This window comes from Hemitrygon akajei, unplaced genomic scaffold (assembly GCF_048418815.1).
Source record: "Hemitrygon akajei unplaced genomic scaffold, sHemAka1.3 Scf000130, whole genome shotgun sequence".
Lineage (NCBI taxonomy): Eukaryota > Metazoa > Chordata > Chondrichthyes > Myliobatiformes > Dasyatidae > Hemitrygon > Hemitrygon akajei.
Window position 1 is genome coordinate 1,139,100 of NW_027332016.1, and position 26,888 is coordinate 1,165,987.

At 45.4% G+C, this 26,888-nt stretch overlaps 1 protein-coding gene across 2 annotated transcripts in view; it reads left to right on the forward strand.

Annotated features, from left to right (window-relative positions):
* LOC140723727 (uncharacterized) overlaps positions 1 to 26,888 on the forward strand; it is a 70,662-nt gene that overhangs the window by 34,470 nt on the left and 9,304 nt on the right. For both annotated transcript variants that reach the window (XM_073038277.1, XM_073038276.1), the window contains exons 2-4: positions 21,636 to 21,701; positions 22,311 to 22,356; positions 26,150 to 26,261. In XM_073038277.1, coding sequence (XP_072894378.1) covers positions 21,636 to 21,701; positions 22,311 to 22,356; positions 26,150 to 26,261 — 224 coding nt within the window. The remainder of the gene's footprint in view (positions 1 to 21,635; positions 21,702 to 22,310; positions 22,357 to 26,149; positions 26,262 to 26,888) is intronic.

The window sequence follows — 26,888 nt, forward strand, 5'->3', positions numbered from 1 at the left end:
TGAGGAAGATTGCCAGTTACTGGCAGCCAACCAGATAATGCCTCCTTTATTCCACTTGCTGACTCCTGCTAATCTACAATCCCTCCAACCACGTCAGTATCTTTTCTTGAATGCCATGTGATGTTATCTTGTTATGAAGCATCATGAGTAGCACCATATCAACTGCTTTTCAAAAATCCAAGTAAAGGACATCCACTGCCTTTCCTTTTCTCCATACTACTTCTAACGTCCTTAAAGAACTGTTTCGGATTTGTCAGGCACGATGTCCATTGACAGAGATCATGCTGCTTTTGACAGCTTTATCATTCATCTCCAATTACCAGAAACATCATTGTTATTACTGGACACCAAAACGTTCAAAGCTACCTAGGTTAGTCTATAAGTCTTAAAATGTTTTTCTTTATTTGCCTTCCTCCCTTCTTAAAGTGTGCAGTAACATTTGAAATTATACTGTCCTCCGAACCCATACCAGAATCGAGTGATTCTTGAAAGATCATAACCAATGCATCTGCTATCTCTTCGGCAACATCTTTAAGAGCTTCGTGTTGTACAATGTATGCCTTTTCGTTTCCCTGGCACTTTTTCATTTGTAATAGCAAAGGCTCTCACTCGTTCTCCCTGGCACGCACGGTCCTTAGCCACAGTGGTCATGTCTTCCACAGTAAGGTCTAATGCAAAGTTCTCATTCGGCTCATATGCCATTTCTTTTCCCCCTATTACTACTTCACCAGCATCACTTCCAGTGGTCTATTTTCAGCTCTCACCTCCTTTTTACTCTTTTCGTAACTGAAAAACAGACTTTTAGCATCCTACTTCATGTCATTGGCTAGTTTGCCCACATATTTAATTTTTTTGATTATTTTGAGTTTCCTGGCCACGTTTTTGGATTTAAAAAAAACACAATAACTTATTAAACATGATGCGACCCTTCCTACAGTCAACGCTTCAGTCCGAGAACCAAGTGCCTCTGCTATAAATGTCGACTGTGCAATATTGCTAGTTCCAAATTAAAATTTTCCCATAGAATGCTGCAAACAAACTTTGCTTTTCGTATTTATTTGTTTGTGCAATTTGAGCCTGAGAAGGGAAGGTCATACTTTTTTTAACACACAAAGTCCAAATTGTCAAAGTCAGTGTTAACAGTAATAAATACAAGGTGTTGCTCTTTCTAGCCGACACACAGATTTCTACTTCTCCCTTCTGCAAAACTCCTTCCACATATCGCATTGGTTCGCTGCCCTGATTTGGATCTTTTAATCCCTAATTCCCGACGATACATCAGTCAGGTACACTACCACGCCTCATTCCTCCTCATGTCTTACCCACTCTAAACTCCGTTCTCTCTGCGCCTATCCCAAACTTACCAAAAAAAACCCGAGACAAAGTTTGTGCTGTTGTAATGTTTCGGACTGAATTTGTGGAGTCCAACACCTCCTTATCCCTACCACATGAAGAAAGCCCAGCTCCGCAGTGTCGCAAAACTATCTCCGACACTGTTACTGACCTCATCAGTTCTGCAGAGCTCCCATCCACTGTCATCAAACTCACAGATCCTTCGCCCAGATCTGTTTATTTTGCCCAATACCCAAGATCCACAATCGCGACTGTTCCAGGTAGGCCCATTTGCTGCCTGTTCCTGACCCACTGTACTCCAATGCTCGTACCTCAAACCGATTCTGTCTTCCCAGATTCAGTCGCTTCCCAGCTACATCGGCGAAGCTTATCATGCTCGTGATCTCCTCTCTAACGATCAATTTCCTGACCACGATTGCCTCATTTTCAGCGTGAATAACCACTCTCAATACGCCTCTACCCTGATCCGCCACCACTTTCCTCTGTCTGGCAGAATTCAGCCTCACCCTCAATATTTTTCTTTTGGCTCCTTCTACTTTATCCAGGCACGAAGGCTGTCTATGGGCTTCGTCCCTGTGCCAAACTTTCCCCAGAAATGTTCCCCATCTTGTCCTCCAGAACACTGATGACAGCATTGATGCTTTTCATGCACCTGCTCTGAGGCCGTGAATTTCATCACATTTGCCACCAACGTCCACACTGACCTTAACTACACTTGGTCCATTTTAACAACTCCCTTCCCTTGCTCGATCTCTGTGTCTCCATCACTGGAGATAAATTGTCGACCCTCTTCATTAGAAACATACCGGCTCCAACTGTTACCTGGTCCATATCTCTTCCCTTGCAGTTTCCTTTAAAAATACCATTCCCTTTACTCCTTTCCTTCATCTCATCCGCATCTGCTCCAAGAATGGGGCCTCCATTCCAGATCAGAGCTGCCTTCTCTCTGCGGCCCTAAATACAGATTACACTCTTTTCCACAGTTGCTGCCTGATTTTCTGAGCTCTTCCTGCATTTTAATCCTTCAAAATTAATTAGTAAAATATAATTCACCTCCTTTACAAATGATACTGCACTCACCTTCTAGCACATCCCTTCTTAGTGAGACCAAAACGGGTCACAGTACGCCAAAAACAGCCTGCCCAGAGTTTTCTGAAGTTTCATTCATTCTTGCTTTTATATTCTATTCCTCTTGAAATGAATGGTAATATCGCATTGGCATTTCGCAGCAGCGACTCAACCGGCCAATAAACGTTTAAGGAATTCTAAAATATTCCGTGCTTTTATTTAATCATACAGGAGAAGACACTGCATTCAATTCCCTACCTCTTTGCCCATTCTCCCAATCCGTCTAAATCATTGTGGAGCCTGTCTGCATTTTCAAAACTATCTTCCCCTCTACCTATTTTAGCATCATCTGAAGGTTTTGCCACAAAGCCATCTATTCCACTTCCGCAGAATGCTAGAACATAGAATATAGAACATAGAACAACACAGCACATTACAGGCCATTCGGCCCACAATGCTGAGCCGAACCTTAAACCCTGCCTCCAATGTAACCCTCCACCTTAAATTCCTCCATATGTCTGTCTAGTAGTCTCTTAACGTTCACTAGTGTATCTGACTCCACCACTGACTCAGGCTGTGCATTCCACGCAAGAACCACTCTCTGAGTGAAACATCTTCCTCTAATATCCCCCTTGAACTTTCCTCCCCTTACCTTAAAGCCATGTCCTCTTGTAGTTTGCAGTGGTACCCTGGGGAAGAGGCGCTGGTTGTCCACTCTATCTATTCCTCTTAATATCTTGTATACCTCTATCATGTCTCCTCTCATCCTCCTTCTCTCAAGAGAGTAAAGCCCAGTCTCCCCTAATCTCTGATCATAATGCATACTCTCTAAACCAGGCAGCATCCTGGTAAATCTCCTCTGTACTCTTTCCAATGCTTCCACATCCTTCCTACAGTGAGGCGATCAGAAATGGACACAGTACAGCAAGTGTGGCGTAACCAGAATTTTATAGAGTGCATCATTCCCCAGCGACTCTTAAACCCTATCCCTCGATTTATGAAAGCTAACACTTCATAAGCTTTTGTAACGACACTATCTATCTGTGAGGCAACTTTCAGGTATCTGAGGACTTGTACCCCCGTATCCCTCTGCTCATCCACACTCCCAAGTACCCTGCCATTTACTTTGTACTCTGTCTTGGAGTTTGTCCTTCCAAAGTGTACCACCTCATACTTCACCGGTCTGAACTCCATATGCCACTTTGCAGCCCAATTCTGCATCCTATCAATGTCTCTCTGCAATCTTCGGCAATTCTCAACGCGATCTACAACACCAGCAACCTTTGTGTCGTCTGCAAACTTGCCAACCCACCCTTCTACACCCACTTCCAGGTCGTTAATAAAAATTCCAGAACCGATCCTTGTGGGTCACCACTAGTCACAACCCTCCAATCAGAATGTACTCCCTCCACCATGACCCTCTGCCTTCTGCAGGCAAGCCAATTCTGAATCCATCTGGCCAAACTTCCCTGGATCCCATGCCTTCTGACTTTCTGAACAAGCCTACCGTGTGCTACCTTGTCAAATGCCTTACTAAAATCCCTGTAGATCAGATCCACTGCACTTCGCTTATCTATATGCCTGGTCACCTCCTCAAAGAACTCTATCAGGCTTCTTAGGCACGATCTGCCCTTCACAAAGCCATGTGGACTGTCCCTGATCAGTCCATGATTCTCTAAATGCCCATAAATTCTATTTCTAAAATTTTTTTCCAACAGCTTTCCCACCACAGGCGTAAGGCTCAATGGTCTATAATTACCCGGACTATGCCTACCACCTTTTTCTGAACAAGGGGACAACATTCGCCTCCCTCCAATCCTCCGGTACCATTCCCGTGGACAACGAGGATATAAAGATTCTAGTCAGAGGCTCAGCATTCTCTTCCCTCGCCTCGTGGAGCAGCTTGCGGAATATTCCATCAGGCCTCGGGGACTGATCCGTCCTAATGTATTTTAACAACTCCAAACCCTCTTCTGCCATAATATCAACATGCTCCAGAACATCAACTTCACTCATATTGTCCTCACCGTCATCAAGTTCCCTCTCATTGGTGAGTACCGAAGAGAAGTATTCATTGAGGACCTCCCTCACTTCCAGAGCCTCCATGCGCATCTTCCCACCATTATCCCTAACCGGCCTTATCTTCACTCCTGTCAACCTTTTCTTCTTCACATAATTGAAGTATACCTTGTGGTTTTTCTTTACGAAACTCGCTAAGTCCTTCTGATGCCCCTTTCTTGCTCTCCTCAGCCCCTTCTTAACCTCCTTTCTTGCTACCCTATTTCCTAAATAAACCCATCTGATCCTTGTTTCCTAAACCTCACGTATGCTGCCTTCTTCCATCTGACCAGATTCTCCACCTCACTTGTCACCCATGGCTCCTTCACACTACCATTCTTTATCTTCCTCACCGGGGCAAATTTATCCCTAACATCCTGCAAGAGATCCTTAAACATCAACCACATGTCCATAGTACATTTCCCTGCAAAAACATCTTCCCAATTCACACCCGCAATTTCTAGACTTATAGTCTCATAATTTGCCCTTCCCAAATTAAAAATCTTCCTGTCCTCTCTGATTCTATCCTTTTCCATGATAATGCTAAAGGCCAGGGAGCGGTGGTCACTGTCCCCCAGATGTTCACACACAGAGATTTGTGACCTGACCCGTTTCGTTACCTAATACTAGATCTACTATGGCATTACCCCTAGTAGGAATGTCAACATACTGTGACAGAAATCCGTCCAGGACGCACTTAACAATCTCTGCCCCGTCTAAACCACATGAACTAATCAGTTGCCAATCAATATTAGGTAAGTTACAGTCACACATGGTAGCAACCCTGTTATTTTTGCACTTTTCCAAAATCTGGCTCCCAATCTGCTCCTCTGTGTCTCTGCTGCTACCAGGGGATCTATAGAATACTCCCAATAGAGTAACTGCTACCTTCCTGTTCCTGACTTCTACCGATACTGACAGAGAAGATGATCCTGCTACATTACCCACCCTTTCTGTAGCTGTAATAGTATCCCTGACCAGTAATGCCCACCTCTCCTTTCCATTTCTCCTTCTCTATCCCTTTTAAAGCATTGAAAACCAGGAATATTGAGAATCCATTCCTGCCCTGGTGCCAGCCAAGTCTCTGTAATGGCCTTCACATTATAATTCCATGTATTTATCCAAGCTCTCTGTTGATCACCTTTGTTCCTGATGCTTCTTGCATTGAAGTACACACACTGCAGCCCTTCTACCTTACTACCTTTACACCCTTTATTCTGTTTCTCTTTCCTCAAAGCCTCTTCACAAGCTAGATCTGGCTTTACTCCAAGCACTATACTTGCAGCTCTCGCATGACATTTATCCTCCTCCACCTCACCATCTGCTCTAACACTCTGTATCCCTTCTCCCTGCAAATCTATTTTAAACCCCACGGAGCAGCAGTAGCAAAACTTCCCACAAGATGGTAGTCCGCTTCCAGTTCAGTTCAGGGTAGTTAAGAAAGCTTATGGAGTATTAGGTTTCATAAGTCGAGGGATAGAGTTTAAGAGTAGCGATGTAATGATGCAGCTATATAAAATTCTGGTTAGGCCACACTTGGAGTACTGTGTCCAGTTCTGGTCACCTTACTATAGGAAGGATGTGGATGCATTGGAAAGGGTACAGAGGAGATTTACCAGGATGCTGCCTGGTTTAGAGAGTATGCATTATGATCAGAGATTAGGGGAGACTGGGCTTTACTCTCTGGAGAGATGGAGGATGAGAGGAGACATGATAGAGTTATACAAGATATTAAGAGGAATAGATATAGTGGACAGCCAGCGCCTCTTCCCCAGGGTACCACTGCTCGGTACAAGAGAACATGGCTTTAAGGTAAAGGGAGGGAAGTTCAAAGAGGATATGAGAGGATGGCTTTTTACTCAGAGAGTGGTTGGTGCGTGAAATGCACTGCCTGAGTCAGTGTTGGAGGCAGATTCAGTAGTGAAATTTAGGAGACTACTAGACAGGTATATGGAGGAATTTAAGGTGGGGGGTTATATGGGAGGCAGGGTTTAAGGGTCGGCACAACATTGTAGGCCGAATTTCCTGTACTGTGTTGTATTGTTCTATGTTTTATGAACTATTGGAACTAATCAGGTGCCAGTCAATATTAGGGAAGTTAAAGTCACCCCTGATAACAACCCTGTTATTTTTGCACCGTTCCAAAATCCCAATCTGCTCGTCCGTATCTTTGCTGCTCCCAGGGGGCCCATTGGATACTCCCAGAAGAGTAACTGCTCCCTTCCTGTTCCTGACTTCTATCGACACTGACAGAGAAGATGATCCTGCTACATTACCCACCCTCTCTGTAGCTGTAATAGTATCCCTGACCTGTAATTCCACCCTTCATCCCTCCCCCCATCCCTTTTAAAGCACTGAAATCCAGGAATATTGAGAATCCTTTCCTGCCCTGGTGCCAGCCAAGTCTCCGTAATGGCCACTACATCATAATTCCATGTATGTATCCAAGCTCTCAGTTCATCACCTTTGTTCCTGATGCTTCTTTCGTTGAAGTTCAGGTACTTTTTCCCCTTCTACCTTACTAAATTTACATGTTTTATTCTGCTTCACTTTCTTCAAAGCCTCTTTATATGTCAGATCTGGCTTTATTCCATTCACTATACTTGCAGATCTCGCATGACCTTTATCCTCCTCCACCTCACTATCTGCTCTAATATTCTGGTTCCACTCCCCCTGCATATCTAGTTTAAACCCCTCGGAGAAGCACTAGCAATCCTTCCCCCAAGGAAGTTAGTCCCCCTCCAGTTCAGCTGCAACCCGTCCGTCGGAACAGGTCTCACATTCCCTGGAACAAAGCCCAATTGTCCAGAAACATGAAGCCCTCCCTCCTGCACCAACTCCTTAGCCACGTATTTAGCTGCATTATCTTCCTATTTCTGGCCTTACTAACATGTAGCTGGTCCTGTCCTTCAACTTTGAACCTGACTCCCTAAATCTTCTTTGTAGGACCTCCTCCTTCTTCCTATCCACGTCATTGGTCCCTACATATACCACGTCATCCAGCTGCTCACCCTCCCTCTTGACAATACTGAGAACTCGATCCGAGATATCGTGGGCCCTGGCACCTGGGAGGCAACAGACCATCCGGGATTCTCGATCTCTTCCACAGATCCTCTCATCTGTCCCCCTAACTATCGAATCCCCAATCACTACTGCTCTCCTCTTTTCCCTCCTTCTCTTCTGAGCCAAGGGTCTAGTCTCGGTGCCAGAGATGCAACCACTGCAACTTGTCCCTGGTAGGTCGTCCCGACCAACAGTATCCAAAACGTTCTTACGTATAACTTAAGCGATCCCAACGCAGACCACTGTGGAATACCACTAGTCACCGACAGCCTACCAGAAAAGGCTCTCTTTATTCTCACTCTTTCCTACCTGCTAAACAGTCATTGCTTTTTCAATGCTAGCATCTATCATGTAATACCGTGGATCTTGACGTTTTTAGCAGCCTCATGTCTGCTGCCTTATCAGAGGTCTTCTAAGAATCCAAGAACAGAACAGCTACCGATTCTACATTATCTATTCTGCTTGATAATCTCTGAAGGAATTCCAAAAGCTTTGTAAAGCAAAACCTTCCCCTGAGGAAAACTTGCTGACACTTGTCAGAAAATATGTTGACTGTAATATTCGATTTAAACATCTTCCTAGACACTGAAATCAGCCTAATTGTCCTGTCCTTTCTTCTGGCTCTCTCCCTTCCTGACAGTTTGAGTGACGTTTGCAATTTTCCATTTTTCCGGATCCATGCCAGATTTAATTGACACTTGAAAGATCACTATTGTTGCTTCCGCAATCATGTGCTCCACGTATTAGGACCCTGGTGGGGCATAATATCTTGTCCAGGAGACTTTTAAAACTTCAGGCTTCGATATCCAAAGAACCTTCTCTCTTCCAATGGCAACTTCACACGCATTGTCCTTGACACTCTCGAATTTCTGACATATTTCTTGGTCGTTTATTCTGTATTTTTGATCATTTTTGTATTCACCAGGTGGCCCCGTAATGCCACAAGGGGCCCCTCTGTTTCTGGGATGAGGTCTCCCGATGTGAGCCAGGCTTTGGAAGTTTCGTTGTAGACATCTAGTCTGCTCAGATGACGGACTAGTGTTCCAGGGAGGGTCATGTTCCCCCATTTGTTAACTTCTTCTCCTGTAGTGACTATGTCATAAGCTTTCTGAGTTGTTCTTTCCTTTAGGTGTAATGGCGTGTACTTCTTGTCAGAATGTATATGTTCACATGAGGTATGAATTCCGTTTTTTTTTGATGAAACTATATTATTAGAAGTGTTATCTGACTGTTTAGTATTTAACATCCTGGAAGAGGTTCCACTGCTAAAGTAATGGTTTTTCTGTAGCAGGTGAATTTGGATTATAGTTAGCGATAATGGGTGTTTTCGAAAGTAAACTGGATCTTTTGTTAGGGTAATCGTGATTAGATGGAGCAAGGGTTCACAGTTGGTCAATATGTCACTTGGAAGAGTTAAGTTTAATTATAATTGGCCCTTTTGTTTTTTTTCTATCCTTATTTTCTTTTCTAAACCTTTAGTTAAGATTCATAAATATAATTCCTTTTATCTTATGCCGCATGCTGTCTATTATTTCTTGGCACTGACTTTATAACAGGGCAGCAAAGTACACAGCATCCACACTGAACGGGGTTTGCGGTGGGAGAGCTCTCTGAGTATCACGGGTTCGGCAAGACCGGAGTGTATATTAATCTAGACTTACGCAGCCAGGGAAACCAGCGGGGTTTCATGTTATTGTTTAATGTCTGTTATTATTCTTCCCCTTCTGTCCTCTGTAATGTTAATCTAAGTGTGCTGGAGTGTACATTTTTCGAATCTACCGGAAGTGTTTATTGCACTTGTTTTATGTTTACTATTGAGCTTTGTTTGCCAGATTTTCTAAAGCCTGAAGTAAATTCTGTGGAAAGTTTTGACTCTGTAGCAGTCGGATTTTTTTTTTTGCTTTGACACCTAGATACCTATATATTTCATTGTCATCTATCTGTTGTATGGTATCATGCTAATCGGTTTTAAATTCGACTAACTCTATTACTTCTTTCTCACTGTTTAATGTTCTGTACTTACCTTGTCCAGAGTAACATAGAAACATAGAAAACCTACAGGACAATACAGGCCCTGCAGCCAACAAAGTTGTGCCGAATATGTCTCTACCTGAGAAATTACTAGGCTTACCTATTGCCCTCTATTTTCCTAAGATCCATGAACCTACCCAAATATCTTAATAGACCCTACCGTATCCGTATCCACCACCATTGCTGGCAGCGCATTGCACGCACTCACGCATATGTTCCTAATTTTTGGAAAGGGATCTGCTATTGTATTAATTGCTTTAGCTTTATTGGTGATGTAGCGTTTAATTTCAAATCGTCCAGGAAGGTGTGTTAAGGTAAGATCGCTTGGTTGTTTCTGATCTGAAACCCTATGCTTCTCCGATTCAGTCAATTACAGAGCGTGTTCGCAGACAGTCCAAACCCTAATCGGCATTGAGTGTCACCCGGAAAAATGCTTTGGTTTAATTTGAAACGCATGGGGAACCTGCGCCACCGTCTCTTGTGCGGTCGAACATGCCGGGGTCATTCTTCACCGTGAGTCTACATGAGCGCACAGTTTCGCAGTCGGCATTGCTGCACGGAGGGTTTTTATCTGAGGTTGTTTCCTCAACTCCTGCCACTGGATCCGACCTGTGGGTGGACAGTTCTACCCTGGACTCTACTCCAATAACAGACACTGAGCGTCATTACCTGGACAACAGAACAGGTGCAGCGGAAAAGCAATGACGACCAACCTGGGACTCTAACGATGTTGATGCCTTCTCTCATTTGCTTAAGTGATTCAGGTTAATTTGGAAGCTTTGTGGAAAACTGTGAGGGGTCTCACATACTGTCCTCACAGTAGGCAAAGTAGGTGGCGGGTTCAGCTGCTGTCTGGATCCGCTCATGTTTGTGATATTGATGTGGTGTCCTAGTTAATTAATGAGCTTCGGTTTGCACAATGTCGCTCCATTCGATGATGCAATACTTGCAGTTGGAATACTTAAAATCACGAGTTGTTTTTTATTCTCCTGCATTGGCTGTTCTGGATAGCAACAGCACGTGTCATCCCTCCATATATAGAGGCTCTGGACAAGTGCACACCCAGTACAGCAAGTCAACACTGAGGTAAGCCGTAGCACTTAGCGTCTGGCAGTAGACAAGTGATTATGCTGTACGTATCGTGTTTTCTCTCTCTCTCTCTCACCCCCTCGCCCTTTCCCTCCCTCTCTCTCTCTATGTCTCTCTGTCCTCTCTGTCTCTCTCTTACTCACACCTCCCCTACCTCTCTATCTCTGTTCCGGTTCCTTTCTCTCCTACTTCCTCCAGCATCCGTCTTACAATTTCATCTCTCTTTCTTTCTGTCTCTCTCCGCCATTCGTCTCTCCGTCTCTGTCCCCATTATGCAATATCCCGCACCCTGCCCTCCGTTTCTACTGGAATATATGTATTCACCTCGATCTTTACCCTCCAATATCGTCTTCATCCCATCCAAATAGACTCTGTATCAGACAAATCAGCATGCCGGAGATGTTTGTGAGGTTAAATCTGGGGCTCGGTTAATAATTACACCAGGATCACTGGGTCTACATGCATCTCTATCATGTGCGCAGTCTATGAGAAGAGAGAAATCCCGGTCAGTGGTGCTCAGGTCACAGCGACGTCAACCCATGAACTGAGGGGTGTCACAGGTTCTATTACCAAGGTTTCTGACCACACTAGCCAAAGTGACAGTATGAGCGAAGGGCGGGCGTGGGATGATGAAAGGGGATACGGAGCGGCTGAGTGAGTGTGTGGGAAGGTGGCAATGGAAAATCCTGTGGATTATTATAAGGGTATCTACTTTCGTACAGAAGACAGAGTCATTATTATATGAAAAGAGATATGTTGGCGGTGATGCCCAGTTTGAGGAACTGTTGCACCATACGCAGAGATGAAAGATACTTAAAATCACAATTTGTTTTTCTTCTCCTGCATTGACTGTTCCGGATAGCAGCAGCCTGTGTCATTTCTCCGAATCTAGAGCCCTGTGGCAACCCACTGGTCACCAATTGCCATTCCGAGAAACACCCATTCACCGCTACCCTTTGCTTTCTATCTGCCAACCAGTTTTCTATCCATGTCAATGCCTTCCCCCCGATGCCCTGAGCTTTGATTTTACCCACCAATCTTCTATGTGGGACCTTATCAAATGCCTCCTGGAAATCGAGGTACACTACATCCACTGGATCTCCTCCGTCTAACTTCCTGGTTACATCCTCGAAAAACTGCAACAGATTAGTCAGACATGATTTACCCTTGGTAAATCCATGCTGGCTCAGCCCAATCCTATCACTGCTATCTAGATATGCCACTATTTCATCATTAATAATGGACTCTAGCATCTTTCCCACCACCGATGTCAGGCTGACAGGTCGATAGTTCTCTGTTTCCTCCCTCCCTCCTTTCTTAAAAAGTGGGATAACATTAGCCATTCTCCAATCCTCAGGAACTGATCCTGAATCTAAGGAACATTGGAAAATGATTACCAATGCATCCGCAACTTCCAGGGCCACCTCCTTTAGTACCCTAGGGTGCAGACCATCTGGACCTGGGGATTTGTCAGCCTTCAGTCCCATCAGTCTTCTCATCACCGTTTCATTCCGAATGTCAATCTGTTTCATTTCCTCTGTTACCCTATGTCCTTGGCCCATCCATACATCTGGGAGATTGCTTGTGTCTTCCCTAGTGAAAACAGATCTAAAGTACTCATTAAATTCTTCTGCCATTTCTCTGTTTCCCATAACAATTTCACCCAATTCATTCTTCAAGGGCCCAACATTGTTCTCAACTATCTTCTTTCTCTTCACATACCTAAAAAAGCTTTTGCTATCTTCCTTTATATTCCTGGCTAGCTTGCGTTCGTACCTCATTTTTTTCTCCCCGTATTGTCTTTTTAGTTAAGTTCACTTGTTCCTTAAAAACTTCCCAATCATCTGTCCTCCCACTCACCTTAGCTCTGTCATATTTCCTTTTTTTTTAATGCTATGCAATCTCTGACTTCCTTTGTCAACCACTGTGGCCCCTTTCCCCCCTTTGAATCCTTCCTTCTCTAGGGGATGAACTGATTTTGCACCTTGTGCATTATTCCCAAGAATACCTGCCATTGCTGTTGCAGTGTCTTTTCTGCTAGGCTATCCGTCCAGTCAACTTTGGCCAGCTCCTCCCTCATGGCTCCATCGTTTCCCCTGTTCATCTGCAACACTGACACCTCCGAGCTGCACTTATCCCTCTCAAATTGCAGATAAAAGCTTATCATATTGTGATCTCTACCTCCTAATGGCTCCTTTACTGTGAGATCGCTTATCAAATTCTGTTCATTACAGAACACTAAATCCAGAATAGTCTTGTCCCTGGTCGGCTCTCGTACAAGCTGTTCCAAGAATGCATCCCGTAGGCACTCGACAAAATCCCTATCCTGTGGTCCAGCACCAACCTGATTCTCCCAGTTCACCTGCATGTTGAAATCCCCCATAACTACTGCGACATTACCTTTGCCACATGCCAATGTTAACTCCCTATTCAACTTGCACCCAACATCCTCTACATAGCACCATCCAGAGACAGAGAAGCAGTTTCAGCGACAAGTTACTGTCGATGCAATGCTCCTCAGTCAGGATGAAGAGGTCAATACTCCCCAATGCCATTAGGCTTTACAATTCAACTGCCAGGACTTAAGAACTTTTTTAAAGCTATTATTAATGCTTTTTGAGTTAGTGATTTAGATGCATATCATATTATTACTGAGTTAAGTATTGTATGTAATGAGTTTTTGCTACAACAAGTTTATGGGACATTGGAAAAAAATGTTGAATTTCCCCATGGGGATGAATAAAGTATCTATCTATCTATCTATCTATCTATCTATCTATCTATCTATCTATCTATCTATCTATCTATCTATCTATCTATCTATCTATCTATCTATCTATCTATCTATTTATCTATCTATCTATTCATGCTACTGTTTGGTGGCCTGTAGACAAGACCCATTTGGGTCCTTTTGTCCTTACGGTTCCTCAGTTCTATCCACACAGACTCTACTTCTCCTGACCCTATGTCCACCCTTGCAAAGGACTGAATCTCATTCCTCACCAACTGGGCCACCCCATCCCCTCTGCCCACATTTCTGTCCCTACGATAGCACGTATACCCTTGTATATTCATTTCCCAGGTCTGATCTCCCTGCAGCCACGTCTCCGTTATCCTAACAACATCACAGTTACCCATTCGCACCTGGGCTTCAAGCTCATCCGCCTTATTTCTGACACTTCGTGCATTCAGATATAGAATTTTTAGCCCATTTCTCCTCTCTCTGTTTGAATCGCTGCCTATTGTGCTTAACCCAACTCCCCGAACTCCCATCGGGCTATACGCCCCTAGAATTTGTTATCCTTCCTAAATTTACTTATTCGTTCAACACATTTAACTCCATGTTCCGTCAGACCATCCCTCTGTACATGAGTCCTCCTTATCACTTGTTCCGCCCCACCTTCCTCTACTACACACTTAATATTCCGGAACCGTGTAGTCCACACCTGTCTTTTATTCTTCCTCTCGCTATCCTGTCTCACATTCTGGATCCCTGCCCCCTGCAAATCCCCCCCCAAGAAGCACTAGTAAACTTCCCTGCAAGTATGTTAGTACCGCTCCAGTTCAGGTGTAAACCGTCCCTTCGGAACAGATCCCACCTTCCCTGGAACAAAGCCCAATTATCTACAAACCTGAAGCCCTGCCTCCTGCACCATCCTCTCAGCCACGTAATAATCTTTATAATCCTTCTGTTCCTTGACTCACTCGCACGTGGCACAGGTAGCAATCCTGAGATTGTTACCCTGGAGGTCCTGCTCTTCAGCTTCGCACCCAAATCCCTGAACTCCCTACGCAGGACCCCCTCACTCATCCTACCCACGTCATTGGTCCCTACATGGACCACAACATCTGGGTTCTTGCCCCCCCTCTCGAGAATAACCTGCACCCGATCTGAGATGACTCGGACTTAGGCACAAGTGAAGCAACATACCATCCGAGACTTCCGATCTTCCCCACAAAATCTCCTATCCGCCCCCCTGACTATAGAATCCCCTATCAATACCGCTCTCTTCTCTTCCCTCCTCCCCTTCCTAGTCAAGGGTCCAACATCAGTGCCAGAGACAGGACCACTGCAGCTTGTTCCTGGTAGGTCATCCCCACTAACAGTATCCAAAGCGGTATACTTATTTTTGATGGGGACGGCCACAGGGGTGCACTTCTCTGTCTGCTCCCCCTGCCTCTCTTGACTGTCACCCATTTGCCTACCTCCTGTCTTTTCGGTGTGACTGCTTCCCGATAACTCTTATCTATCTCTGCCTCTGCCTCCCGAATGCTCTGCAGTTCGTCGAGCAAATGCTCCAATTCCCTAACTCGGTCTGATAGGAGCTGCAGCTGGATGCACCTATTGCAGGTGTGGACATCAGGAACAACTGTGTTGACCCTGACCTCCCACATACTGCATACGGAGCACACCACTGCTCTAACAGTCTCCCGCATTACCTGATCCTAGATTTGTCAGAATCCCAGATTATACCTGGGACTCGGTTAATAACCACACAAAGAACAGTGGGTCTACATGCATCTCTATCATGTGCGCAGTCTATGAGAAGAGGGAAATCATGGTCAGTGGTGCTCAGGTCACAGCGACGTCAGCCCATGAACTGAGGGATGTCACAGGTTCTATTACCAAGGTTTCTGACCACACTCACCAGAGTGACGGTATGAGCGAAGGGCAGGGCGTGGGATGATGAAAGGGGATACGGAGCGTCTGAGTGAGTGTGTGGGAAGGTGGCAATGGAAAACCCTGTGGATAGCTATAAGGGCATCGTCTTTGGTGTAGAAGACATAGTCATTACTAAATGAAAAGAGATCTGTTGCTGGTGATGCCCAGTTAGTGGAGCTGTTGCACCATACCCAGAGAATAAAGATCACCATAGGGGAACAGTCGCTAACCCAGTCTATACCTAGTACTTCACCCCGGGCACGTCGACGTGTCTAATTTGGCGCATTGTATTTTGCTGATGTACCCATCGCATTTTTGACAGCTTTGGTGAAAATTCCCGAGGGATGGAAACTGGTTTCTCCTCTATTGATAACCAGAATGAGAATCACAAAACATGCTTGAGGATCTCAGCAGGCCAAACAGCATCAGTGAAAAAAAGAAGTGTTGTCCGAGATTCGGGACGAAAACACTTCGGCAGGACTGGAGATAAAAAATAACAGCTGAGGAGTAGATTTAAAAGGTGCCGGGTGGGGAGAGCGAAACGCCAGGTGTTAGGTGAAACCTGGAGGGGAGGGAGTGGTGATAAAGAAATTAGCTTGGAATGTGAAAGAGAGAGGACCATTTAAAACAAACAAAAAAAATGTTGGTGCACCAGAGGGAGGCGATGGGCGGTCAAGGAGATATGGTGAGAGAGGGAAAAGGAGATGGGACATAGAATGTGGGGGGGGGGGGGGGCAGTGGAGTAGGGTCGGCGGTTTGGAGGGCATTACTGGAAATTTGAAAAATCGGTGTTCAGTTTATCAGGTTGGAGGCCACCCGTACAGAATATAAGGTACTGTTCCTCCATCCTAAGCCCTCATCACGACAGAGGAGGGGGCCATGGATGGACATGCAGCAATGGGAATGGGAAGCGGAATTAAAATGGATGACCACTCGAATGAAAAGCAACATCCTGAGATCATATGCAGCGGTGACGTAGGAATTGAGAGAAGGGGATGGAGTTTTTACATGTAGCAGGGTTGAACGAGGAATAGTTCCTCTAGCTCCCCCCCCCCTTTCCATACGGATCGCCCCTACGTGACTCCCTTGTCCATTTGTCCCTCCCCACTGAATTTCCGTCCCAGCTCTTATCTTTGTAAGCGGAACAAGTACTACACCTGCCCCCACACCTCCCTCACTAACATTCAGAGCTGTAAACAGTCTTTTCATATGAGGCCACACTTCACTTGTGAGTCTGTTGGAATCTTTTATTGTGTTCTGTGCTTCCGGTCTGGCCTCGTGTACATCAACGAGGCTCGACGTAGATTTAGAGACGGCTTTGAAAAAGACCTGCGTTCAGTCCGCCAGAACAAGCGGGATCTCCCAGTGTCCAGCGATTTTAATTCCAGTTCCAATTCCTGTACCGACATGTCCATCAATCACTGTCGTGATGAGGCCACGCTTAATTCCTTTTCACTATTTCCCATCCCCTTCTCCCGCCCCTCACCTTATCTGCTTCCCGCTGTTATGCCGTTGGCCCCCTCCTTTGTGAAAATCGCAAGAACTCTAGTTAAGGGGGGTCAACTGACCCAAAAAGAGAGAGAGACCATGTTCTCCCAAGAAGCAGAATGAAGGTGACTTTGACTATTGTCTCATGGAGACCACGTGAAAAGCCCTCGGGCAAAGTGGGCTGGTTGAGAGAGAGATCGCATTACCTGCAACTTGATTGACACCTGCGATCCCGTGAAGAAGTATAAAGGCGGGTCTGAGGGGAGGACCCTCAGACGCACCCAGTAGACACCAAGGAAACACGATATTGATTCCCGTGGGAGCGGGACGCCATTTTTGAAGGAAGCCACGTGCGTTAGATTCCGAATTTGAATCTGTGGCTAAAGCCAACGAAAGACTGCTTTTAAATAACAACGGGGAAGTCTGCTCCCCTGATTCCAAGAACCAGCTCTGCCAAGACGACGGGCAAGTGTGTATCTTTTCTAAGTCGTCTCTCTCTCTCTCTCTCTACAACGTGAAAATCCCAGCGGTTCCCAAAAAAAAAGGAAAAGCCGGCAAACTTCTGAGTGACTCTTTATATTTCCGTTGGACTCAGTATTAACCCCTAGACAACTGTAGAGCTTATTTCTGATTGATTATGGTTACACCGGTGTTTTAGATTGAGTTTTGACGATCTGAATGTTTTGTATTAACCATACATTTGTGCCCTTGTTGAATAAAACGTTTGAAAATAGTAGCATCCGACTCAGCTGATCCATCTATCTTTGCTGGTAAGTTACCTGGTTACGGGGTTTACATAACACCGCCAATCGCCTCTCTCTGGTAGTCCTCCCCCCCCCCCCCCACACCCCATTTTTTTTTCTTTCTTCCATGGACATCTGTCTCAGAATGAAGACCATTGTTGCTCCCGGTGAGGCCTCCAGTATATTGACCAGACTCGACGTAGATTGGGAGACAACGTCGCCAAGCATTTACGTTCCGTCCACCAGAACAAACGGGATCGCCCACTGGCCACTGATTTTAATTCCAATTCACATTCCCATTCCGATATGTCCATCCATGGCCTCCTCCGCTGTCGTGATGAGGCAACGTTTAGGTTGGGGGAACAACACCTTATATTCCGTTTGAGTAGGTGCAACCTGACGGCACCAAAACCGATGTTCCCACGCCCCTCCCCTTTTTACCATTTCCCATCCCGCTTTCCCCCTCTCACCTAATATCCTTGCCCGCCTGTCACCTCCCTCTAGTGCTCCTCCCCAATTTTGTTTTCTTTCTTCTATGGCCATCTGTCTCTTGCACCAAACATTTTATCCCCCCATAGATGCTGCTGCCTTGCAGAGTTCCTCCAGCATTGTGTGTGTGTGTTGCTCTGATTTCCGGCTTCTGCAAGTTTTGTCTTGTTTGAGAATTCGGGATCATATTAATTATCACTGACATTCACTGTGTGACGTGAAACGTGTTTTTGTAGCTGCAATACAGTGCAAAAACAGAAAATTCCCAATAAGTACATAAGTAAAGGGAGATTGATAGATAGATAGATAGATAGATAGTGTTGGGCTTGAAATTCTGCCCTGTGTTCGTTTAGGAAGGGAGACAACCAACACCGGAATATTACAAAACTTGGGTTTATTGCAGAATTCGTAACTGGCACAGCGAATCGACAGAAGTCGCTGGAGAAGGCGTTCTGTTTTCCCCTTACAATCTGCTCTTATTTATACCCCTTTTCCCCCCAGCACACCCCCGCTAAATATTAGGTAATATCGGGCACTTGTGTCCATCTTATTGGCCCGCAGCCATATGCTCACGAGTTACCTGTTTCTTTTGTTTACTGAATCGCGTGACACTAGTAGTTTCGGTGTAGCGGGGTCCCCAGTTTCGCTCCTCCCTCCCTCGCATTCCGGCCTCCTAACATTATGTGTATTACGTGAGCCACTCCTGACCTGTAATGGCAGTCTTGAATAAACCCCAACACTCCCTCCCTTGGCCTCCCAGAGGCCACATCCCCAAATCCCTTACAATCTTTTCCGCGGCTGCCGGGATCAGGCAGGGAGGTGAGCGTCCCCCGGCACTCTTTGGCGTGTCCTCCCTATTTGCTTATCCTGATTTGTCCGACCTAGGGTCACAAAATATGGGTAGGGGTTCCCTAAACATCCGCAATTTTTACAAGTAGCATGCAACATTTCAGAAAACTTATTCAAGAACAAATTCACAATCCCCCCCTTGCCATGGTCCATTTCAGTCCGTGTCCTCCCATAGCGCGTCCGCTTTCCGGGAGGGCCGTGTCCTCCCCTTCCACCGGGAACAAGGGTGCCTGGTACGCCGGTGGAGGTCCATCCTTTCCGGTCAAGGCTCGATCTATAGTCCCGCAACAACAACCACACGTAGTAAAGATAGCAATTGAAATAGACAGTCCTAGAGCCGACTGTCCCAGAAACACTCCCCACTTACCAAAGGTCTTATTTAGCCAGTAGAAAATGATGCCAGTTATTGTCCCCCTCCCTTCTTACCTTTTAATGCACTGTTGGAGAGCTCGGTGACAGGGTATGGACCATGCCACCGTTTTCCGTTCCAGGTGAGCTTCCCCGGGCCTCGGAGGAACACTTCCACTCCTACCTTGATGGTGTCCGACCCCTGCGGCTGCTCACTGTTAGATTATTGAACTCGCACAGTTATCAATTTTAACATATTTCTAAAAACTCTCATATACTCTGTTACTCAACACACAAATGTCTGAGTTTTGGTAACTCGAAATTGAAGTGCTCCATGGCTCCCTAGTACACAGAGAGGATCAAATGTGGGACGGTCGCCTTTCAAAACCTGACCTTCGCGTGGGAGATTTCTCCTCTTAACAACCAGTCTAAGGTAGGCGCCGTCAGTATCCCTGTGTACTACGGTGTCCGCGACACTTTTCTCCTCACTCCTGAGACTTTTATGCCCATCGTGGGCGGCGGGTACCCTCACTCAGAAGACTTTTCCACGGGCGGAGAATCTTCCTAAAAACAGATAAGAGTTAGTACTTACCAGTCACGATTCTGCACCGGGAATGATCTCTCCCAGGGTAATTTGGGGTTGGTGAGGATCCGTCAGCAGACAAGATCTAACTCAGTGATTTAACTATCTAGTGGAAGTCTTCGATATAACAGGCACTTCCTGACCTTAGTCGAGCTTGCGGCCGCAAGTTGTCTGCCGTCGGACCCGCCAGCCTGTGTTGTCTCTCCCTCCCCACAAAGGGGTCACCAAATGTTGGGCTTGAAATTCTGCCCTGTGTTCGTTTAGGAAGAGAGACAACCAATACCGGAATATTACAAAACTTGGGTTTATTGCAGAATTCGTAACTGGCACAGCGAATCGACAGAAGTCGCTGGAGAAGGTGTTCTGTTTTCCCCTTACAATCTGCTCTTATTTATACCCCTTTTCCCCCCAGCACACCCCCGCTACATATTAGGTAATATCGGGCACTTGTGTCCATCTTATTGGCCCGCAGCCATATGCTCACGAGTTACCTGTTTCTTTTGTTTACTGAATCGCGTGACACTAGTAGTTTCGGTGTAGCGGGGTCCCCAGTTTCGCTCCCCCCTCCCTCGCATTCCGGCCTCCTAACATTATGTGTATTACGTGAGCCACTTCTGACCTGTAATGGCAGTCTCGAATTAACCCCAACACTAAATAATAGATAGATAGATAGATAGATAGATAGATAGATAGATAGATAGATAGATAGATAAACCAACCGACAGGTGTAGATCAATAGATGGATAGATAAATGGATAGACAGATGGACACGCTCCAATGGGCAAAGTCTCTGCAGGATGGAGTCAGCGAGGATGTTTTCCCTGACTCAGATGTTTTGGATCAGGGACCTGCTCCATCATCAAGGGATGACATTGGCAATCAATCTCAGAATGAAGTGTATCATCGATAACATATTTGGTGCAATTTCTTCTTCTGTTCCAACAGCACAGCATGAGAGCGAAACATTGTAAATTGCAATAAATAAATACTTATGTCAGACAGGAGCTGTCAGGAGAGGAAGGGGAAAGACATTAGATGAAGTACACTTTATTAGAACTGAGGAGGGAGAGAAACGTAAGCTGGTCTGGGCAGCTGAGAAGGTGGGAAGGCGCTTTAGAAATGAAACATCTCTGCTCGGCTCAGATTTGACTGAATTGGTTTATCTGATGTACGAGGTACAGTGTAAAGCTTATTTTTACACACCACACCAAACTCTCTCCTTCTGTCCGACCAGCCCTACCCTCAACCCACTCTTACATCTTCCTTACCGTGTTCGTCCAATTCCACTCAATCACTCTTCCTTTCCCGTCTATTCTCTCGCACTCCCTCCTTCCCCATCTCTCTGACAGAAACTCTGTCTTTTCCTGGAGTGGAGGAGGCTACCTGAGGTGTTCTAACCGATGGAGGGCATGCATAGTTCACAGGGCGGGAACGTTATCCCATGTAGCAGAGGCTTCAGTAGCACACAATATAGATCTAAGAGGCGGAGTGAGAAGCTCACCAGGATTGTTAAGTGACCGGAATCAACTAGGGCTGGCTCTCCTGCTGTCGAGGATGCTAACCAGAATCCGCTTCGGTGCAGTGGGAAGGATAGTGCTTGGGTAGAGATACACTGACACTCCATCCCCTGTATCGAGATGAGCCAGTTAAAATTGTGGGATTATAGCCAATGTACGAAATCTTTCGCAATACAATGATGTTGAGTACTAGAACTGGCTCGGCGGGCCGATGGGCTGTTTGCTGTATAACCCTGTGAATGGCCTTATGTCCATGGCAAATACTGGATAGTGACTGTTTCTGTTTCTCATAGGGTAACAATGCTGCCCGTGTTTCTGCTTGTCGCCTCGCTGGCCAGCGTGGAAGGCTTGAGCAAAGAGTAAGACAAGAATCAAATTCCTTTCCTGCCGCAGTCCCACCATCTGCCGCTCTATCCCGATTCCTTGTATCCCTGCCAGTGCTGCCTCCGTGTGTTGCACTCCCTCCGACCAGGCACTGCCTGCCTCGCCTCCCTCCTTCAATCAGTTTTTCGGGACCAGCCGCCCTCCCCAACCCGGTTTCCATTCACAAACTTTGTCTCTTCAATCCATATCGCTTAAATCCTGATTCTCCCTGCGAAGGAAACCGAGGCAAGAATCACAACTGAGTAGTTGGATTAAACATTTGTACCGAGCCACATCAGTAACGGTAGACACTCGGCAACATACAATATGAGAGCTAAGAACCGAGCTCCTTTCAAAAAATTCATTCGTGGTCCCTTATCCAGCACGGCGTCTTTCTGCAAACCAGCCTCCCACTAGATAACATCCCCCATGTTTAGCGCACGGCTCTCTTAATGTCGTACCTTGTCACACTGTTGGGTTTGATCTGAGAGCCCTTCTCTTCTGATGGCACACATCAGAGAATCCACTGTTTTGTGGAAAGTGTGGGATGCTTGTTTGCATTGTCTATTGAGTTTCTGATTTTCTCACTGTGTTTTTGCTTCCAGTCATTGCTTGGGATATGATGTCCTCTGCACCACTGCGGATTATGAGGTAATGTGATCGCTGACTATTACTTTTCGCTTCCTCCTTCCCCCGGAAGTCCCGTCTCTCCCTCAGCCACATCCGTTCTCCCGAGAACCTCCCTGTCACAGGTCATTGTTCACTGTTGGCACCTGAGCCTCTAATTACCCGACACCGCCACGTGCAGATTCACGTCCACGTCATTCTTCCTCAGGCTGTAGGGACGAATTGTCTCTGCTCCTCCGTCATTGGTTCTGAACCCTGGAATTGCTTATCCATCAACACCGGGGAATCAGACACAGCTGGAGAACTGCAACCAGCTGACTACCCACCCTGGCCCCAATTCACCCAAGGAGGGAAGGGTAAAGGGTAAATTTTATTGTGTCTTTTGGAGAGGGTACGAAGGAGCTTTACTAGGATGTTTACTGAATTAGTGGGTCCATGCTATAGTAGGAATTTGTACACACTCGGAATGCTTTCTTGAATCGGCGGTACCTGAGGCGAGGTCATTAATGGTTTAAATGTTTGAGAAGTAACGCTGACATATGTTTTACGTGAGAGGTGGTAATAACAAAGAAGTATGCAGGAGGCCGTCAATTGTGAGTTTTGTTTTCTCTGTCGGTGGAAGGGCTTCAGAAACAATATGTTGAGACTACAAAACTTCAATGCGCATGTCAGAATAATAGTGAAGAGTAACTAGTGTAGAGAAACTTGGTTTTCAAAAGTTATTGAGGCCATGATTAAGAAAAAGGAAAAAAAATGTACTTCACAAGTATAGCCAGGTAGGAAACAATGAGGTGATTATGGAGTACAGGAATTGCAAGATAGCACTTGAGAAAGAATTCTGGAGGGCTAAAGGAAGGAATAACGAGTAGGCAAGGTGAACCCTAAGCAAGTATACAGAAATGGTAAGAGCAAAGGGATTGCCAAGGGCCAGAATTGCTCTGCTGTAAGATTAGAATCCATGTGTAGAGCCAAAACAGATGGGGGGGGGGGGGATTTTTTTTTTCCTGAAGATTTGCACACGGATTCTATGGAAGTGAGGAGAAGTGGCAGAAACATCATGGGTCCTGTACAGATTACAGATGAAGAGGTGTTTTCTAACCTGAGGCTTACCAGAGTGGATAAATACCCAGGAACTAATAATGTGTTCCCTCGGAAGCCACAGGCAGCCAGCTCAGACATTGCTTGGTCCTGAGCAGAAACATTTAAAACATCCTGTGCAATTGGAGAGATACCAGAGGATGAGAGGATAGCCAATGATATTCCGCTGTTTTTAAGGCTTTAAGCATAAAGCACGAAATTATAGGCCGGAATTTCTGACATCAGTTGAGGAAACGTTACTGGAAGTTATTCCAAGGGACCTGATGTTGAAGTATTTGGATAGACGTTGACTAATTAAGTACCATCGGCATGGGCTCGTGCCTGGTAGTTTATTTCTAACCATTTTTTAGAGTTTTTCGAGGAAGTTATCAGGAAAATAAATGGATGAAAGCAAGGCGTTGTGGGAGAAACCAGATAGTGGCAGTAGATCGTTGCCTCTCAGACTGGGGCCGGGGAGTATCGATGTGCTATAGACTGTGCTTGTTCTTTGTTGTTTTCTTTCGTCTATATCAACGCGACTGATGATAACGTGGTTAACTGGATCAGCAAAATTTCGATGACACCAAGTCTGGGGGTGTAGTGGACAGCGAGGAAGACTATCTTGGCTTCCAGTGGGATATGCACCAGCTGGCAAAATTGCCTAAAATATGGCAGGTAGAACTTAATGCAGACAAGTTCGAGGCTTTACACTTTGGCAGGACTAAACACACATCAGGACACTGAAGAATGTGGTAGAGCAAAGTGATCTGGAATACGGTCCATAGTTCGTTGAAATGTCATCATGTGCAGATACAGTCGTAGAAAAATCGTTCAGCACATTGGCCTCATTAATCAATGTATTGAGTGCTGGAGATGAGATGTTTAGTTGAACATGTTTCAGACGTTGGTTAAGCCCAATCTAGAGTATTGTCTGCTGTTGTGGTCACCTTCATAAAGGAGAGATGTAATTAAGATTGAAACAGTACAGTGAAAATTTACAAAGATATTGCCGTGACTGGAACATCTGCATTACAAGGAAATATTGTAAAATGTTTGGTCAGTATTTCTTAAATGATTGAGAGTGGTTTTGAAAGATGTTTACAATGTTACGAGTGGAGTACTTTTTTCCACTGGGGTTGAGTGGGACTACAACCAGCATCCTGGGTCCAGTGTGAAAGTTGAAAAGTTTAAAAGGAACATGAGGAAAAACCTCTTCACTCAGAGGATCATGAGAGTGTGGAATGAGCGACCCACACAAGTGAGGCATGTGAAGTGGATTTGATCGTTTAAGCGAAGATTAGATCATTACATGGATGATGAGGTATGTAAGTCTTTGGTCTCAGTGCAGATCGACTGCAGTAACAGTTCAACTGGTCACTGCATGGATTAGATGTGCTGACGGGCTTGTGTTGTACTTCTCTATGTCTCCATGGGATTTTACGGACAAGGTTTTCAATCCGAGTGTGCTGAATGCTTCGAGCGTGCGACCTGTGTTGTTAGACCATAAGGCCATAAAATATAGCAGTCGAAATACACCATTAGGCCCATATAGACTGCTCCACCATTCAAACGTGGGCTGATCCAACTCTTCCCTTCATCCCCACTCCCCTGCTTTCACCCTATACCCTTTGATGCGCTGACTAATCAAGAACGTATTTATCTCTACCTTAAATACTCCCAATGACTTTGCCTCCAAAGCTGCTTGTGGCAACCTATTCTACAGATTTATCACCCTATGACTAAAGTAATTTTCCGCATTTCAGTTTTTAAAAGGACGATCTTCAATTCTGAAGTTGGAGCAAATTGTTTTCGAATCCTCTACCACGGGAAATAACTTTGCAAAATCTACTCTGATCAGGCATTTTAACATTCTAAATGTTTCTAGGAGATCCCCCTTCATTCTCCTGAACTCCAGGGAATATAGCCCAAGAGCTGCCAGACTTTCTTCATACAATGTCCCTTTCAACCTTTTCATTTTAGTGGAAACAGTTTCATTAGAGATTTTTCCCAGGCATTTAGATAGACACCTGAAGGAAAATGTTAAGAGTATGGACAACGTGAAGAGAGAGGGACATATTTTAGTTAGCCAGTTGATTACGATTTTAATTGACCCGGCACAGTGTTGTAGGCCGAAGGGCCTGTTCCTCTACTTCTCTATGTTCCCTGTTCTATGTTTGATTTGTCACAGCTACCTTGTTACAGACAGTAAATCCGCCGTTATCATTTGCGCCCAACACATTCTGAGGATGTGCTGCGGTAGTTCGCCAGTATTGGCACGCTTCGAGTGCCAACATATCTTCCCACTAATTACTCTCCATGACCAATACGTCTTTGTAATATGGGAGGACACCAGAGCACCCGGAGGAAACCCACGTGATCACGGGGAGAACGGAGAATTCTTTACAGCCGAGAATGATGATGTGGACGGCGGGGAATTGAACCCATTTGCGAGTGCTATAAAACTCTACGTTGGTTGTTACAATACGCTGCCGCCTTGCCAGGGTACCTTCGGACCACGAAGGGACTATTGATACATGTGCGCATTACCGAGTGTATCTGTTCAGAGGAACTTCTGCCACTTTAAGCCCTTACGCTGGTCAGTGTCATGACATTCTGTTCTTTGCTTTGCTCATATCGTTCTGCCTCCCCGTAAGCTAGCCTTCCTCCTCAATTCCGAAACGCACATCACCGAACCCCTCTTACAAATCCGTACAGTAAGAACTCCATCCTCTGTCAACAGTTCCGCCGGTACAATGAATCGGTTTGGGTCGGAATGTACGTCAGCCGGGTCTCCTTTCACAAATCTGCCCCGGCACCGCTGTACCACTATTTCAAACAGCGAAACTCGGAAGGTAAGAGAACGCCCAATTTTGATGGTATCAGAAAGAATCTGTCGTCTGTCAACTGGGACAGGCTGTTTCAGACACTTATGTATTTGTTAAGTTGGAGGCTTTGAAAATTGTCGTTATGAGAGTACAATGCTTGTATGTAAAAGGTAAAAATTACAAGTGTAGAAAACCGTGTTTATTTAGAGATGTGGAGGCGCAGGCTGAGAAGAACTGGAGATGTATATCACGTATAAGCAGGTAGGAACAACATATGTGTTTATGGAGTAACCCTAATGCAATGGAACACATAAAAAGGAATCAGGAGCGCCAAAGGAAGGCATGAGTTTTCCCCAAAAGTCAAGAAAAGGGGAATGATCGGGGATACTACATATATGTTAAGAACAAAAGCATTGCAAAGGACAAAAATTAGACCTCTGGAAAAACTGAATGGTATTCCATGTGTGTAGTCAAAAGAAGTGGGGAGGTCATTAAAGATTTTTCTTTTTCATCTGTATTTAGTCAGTAGACCGCTACAGCATCTATAGCACAGAGGCAAAGCGGCAACATCTTCACAGAGGAGGACGTGTTTGTTGCCCTGTCGCAACTTAGGGATGCAAGTGGAAACATCACCGGCATGTTAAAAGTGATAGT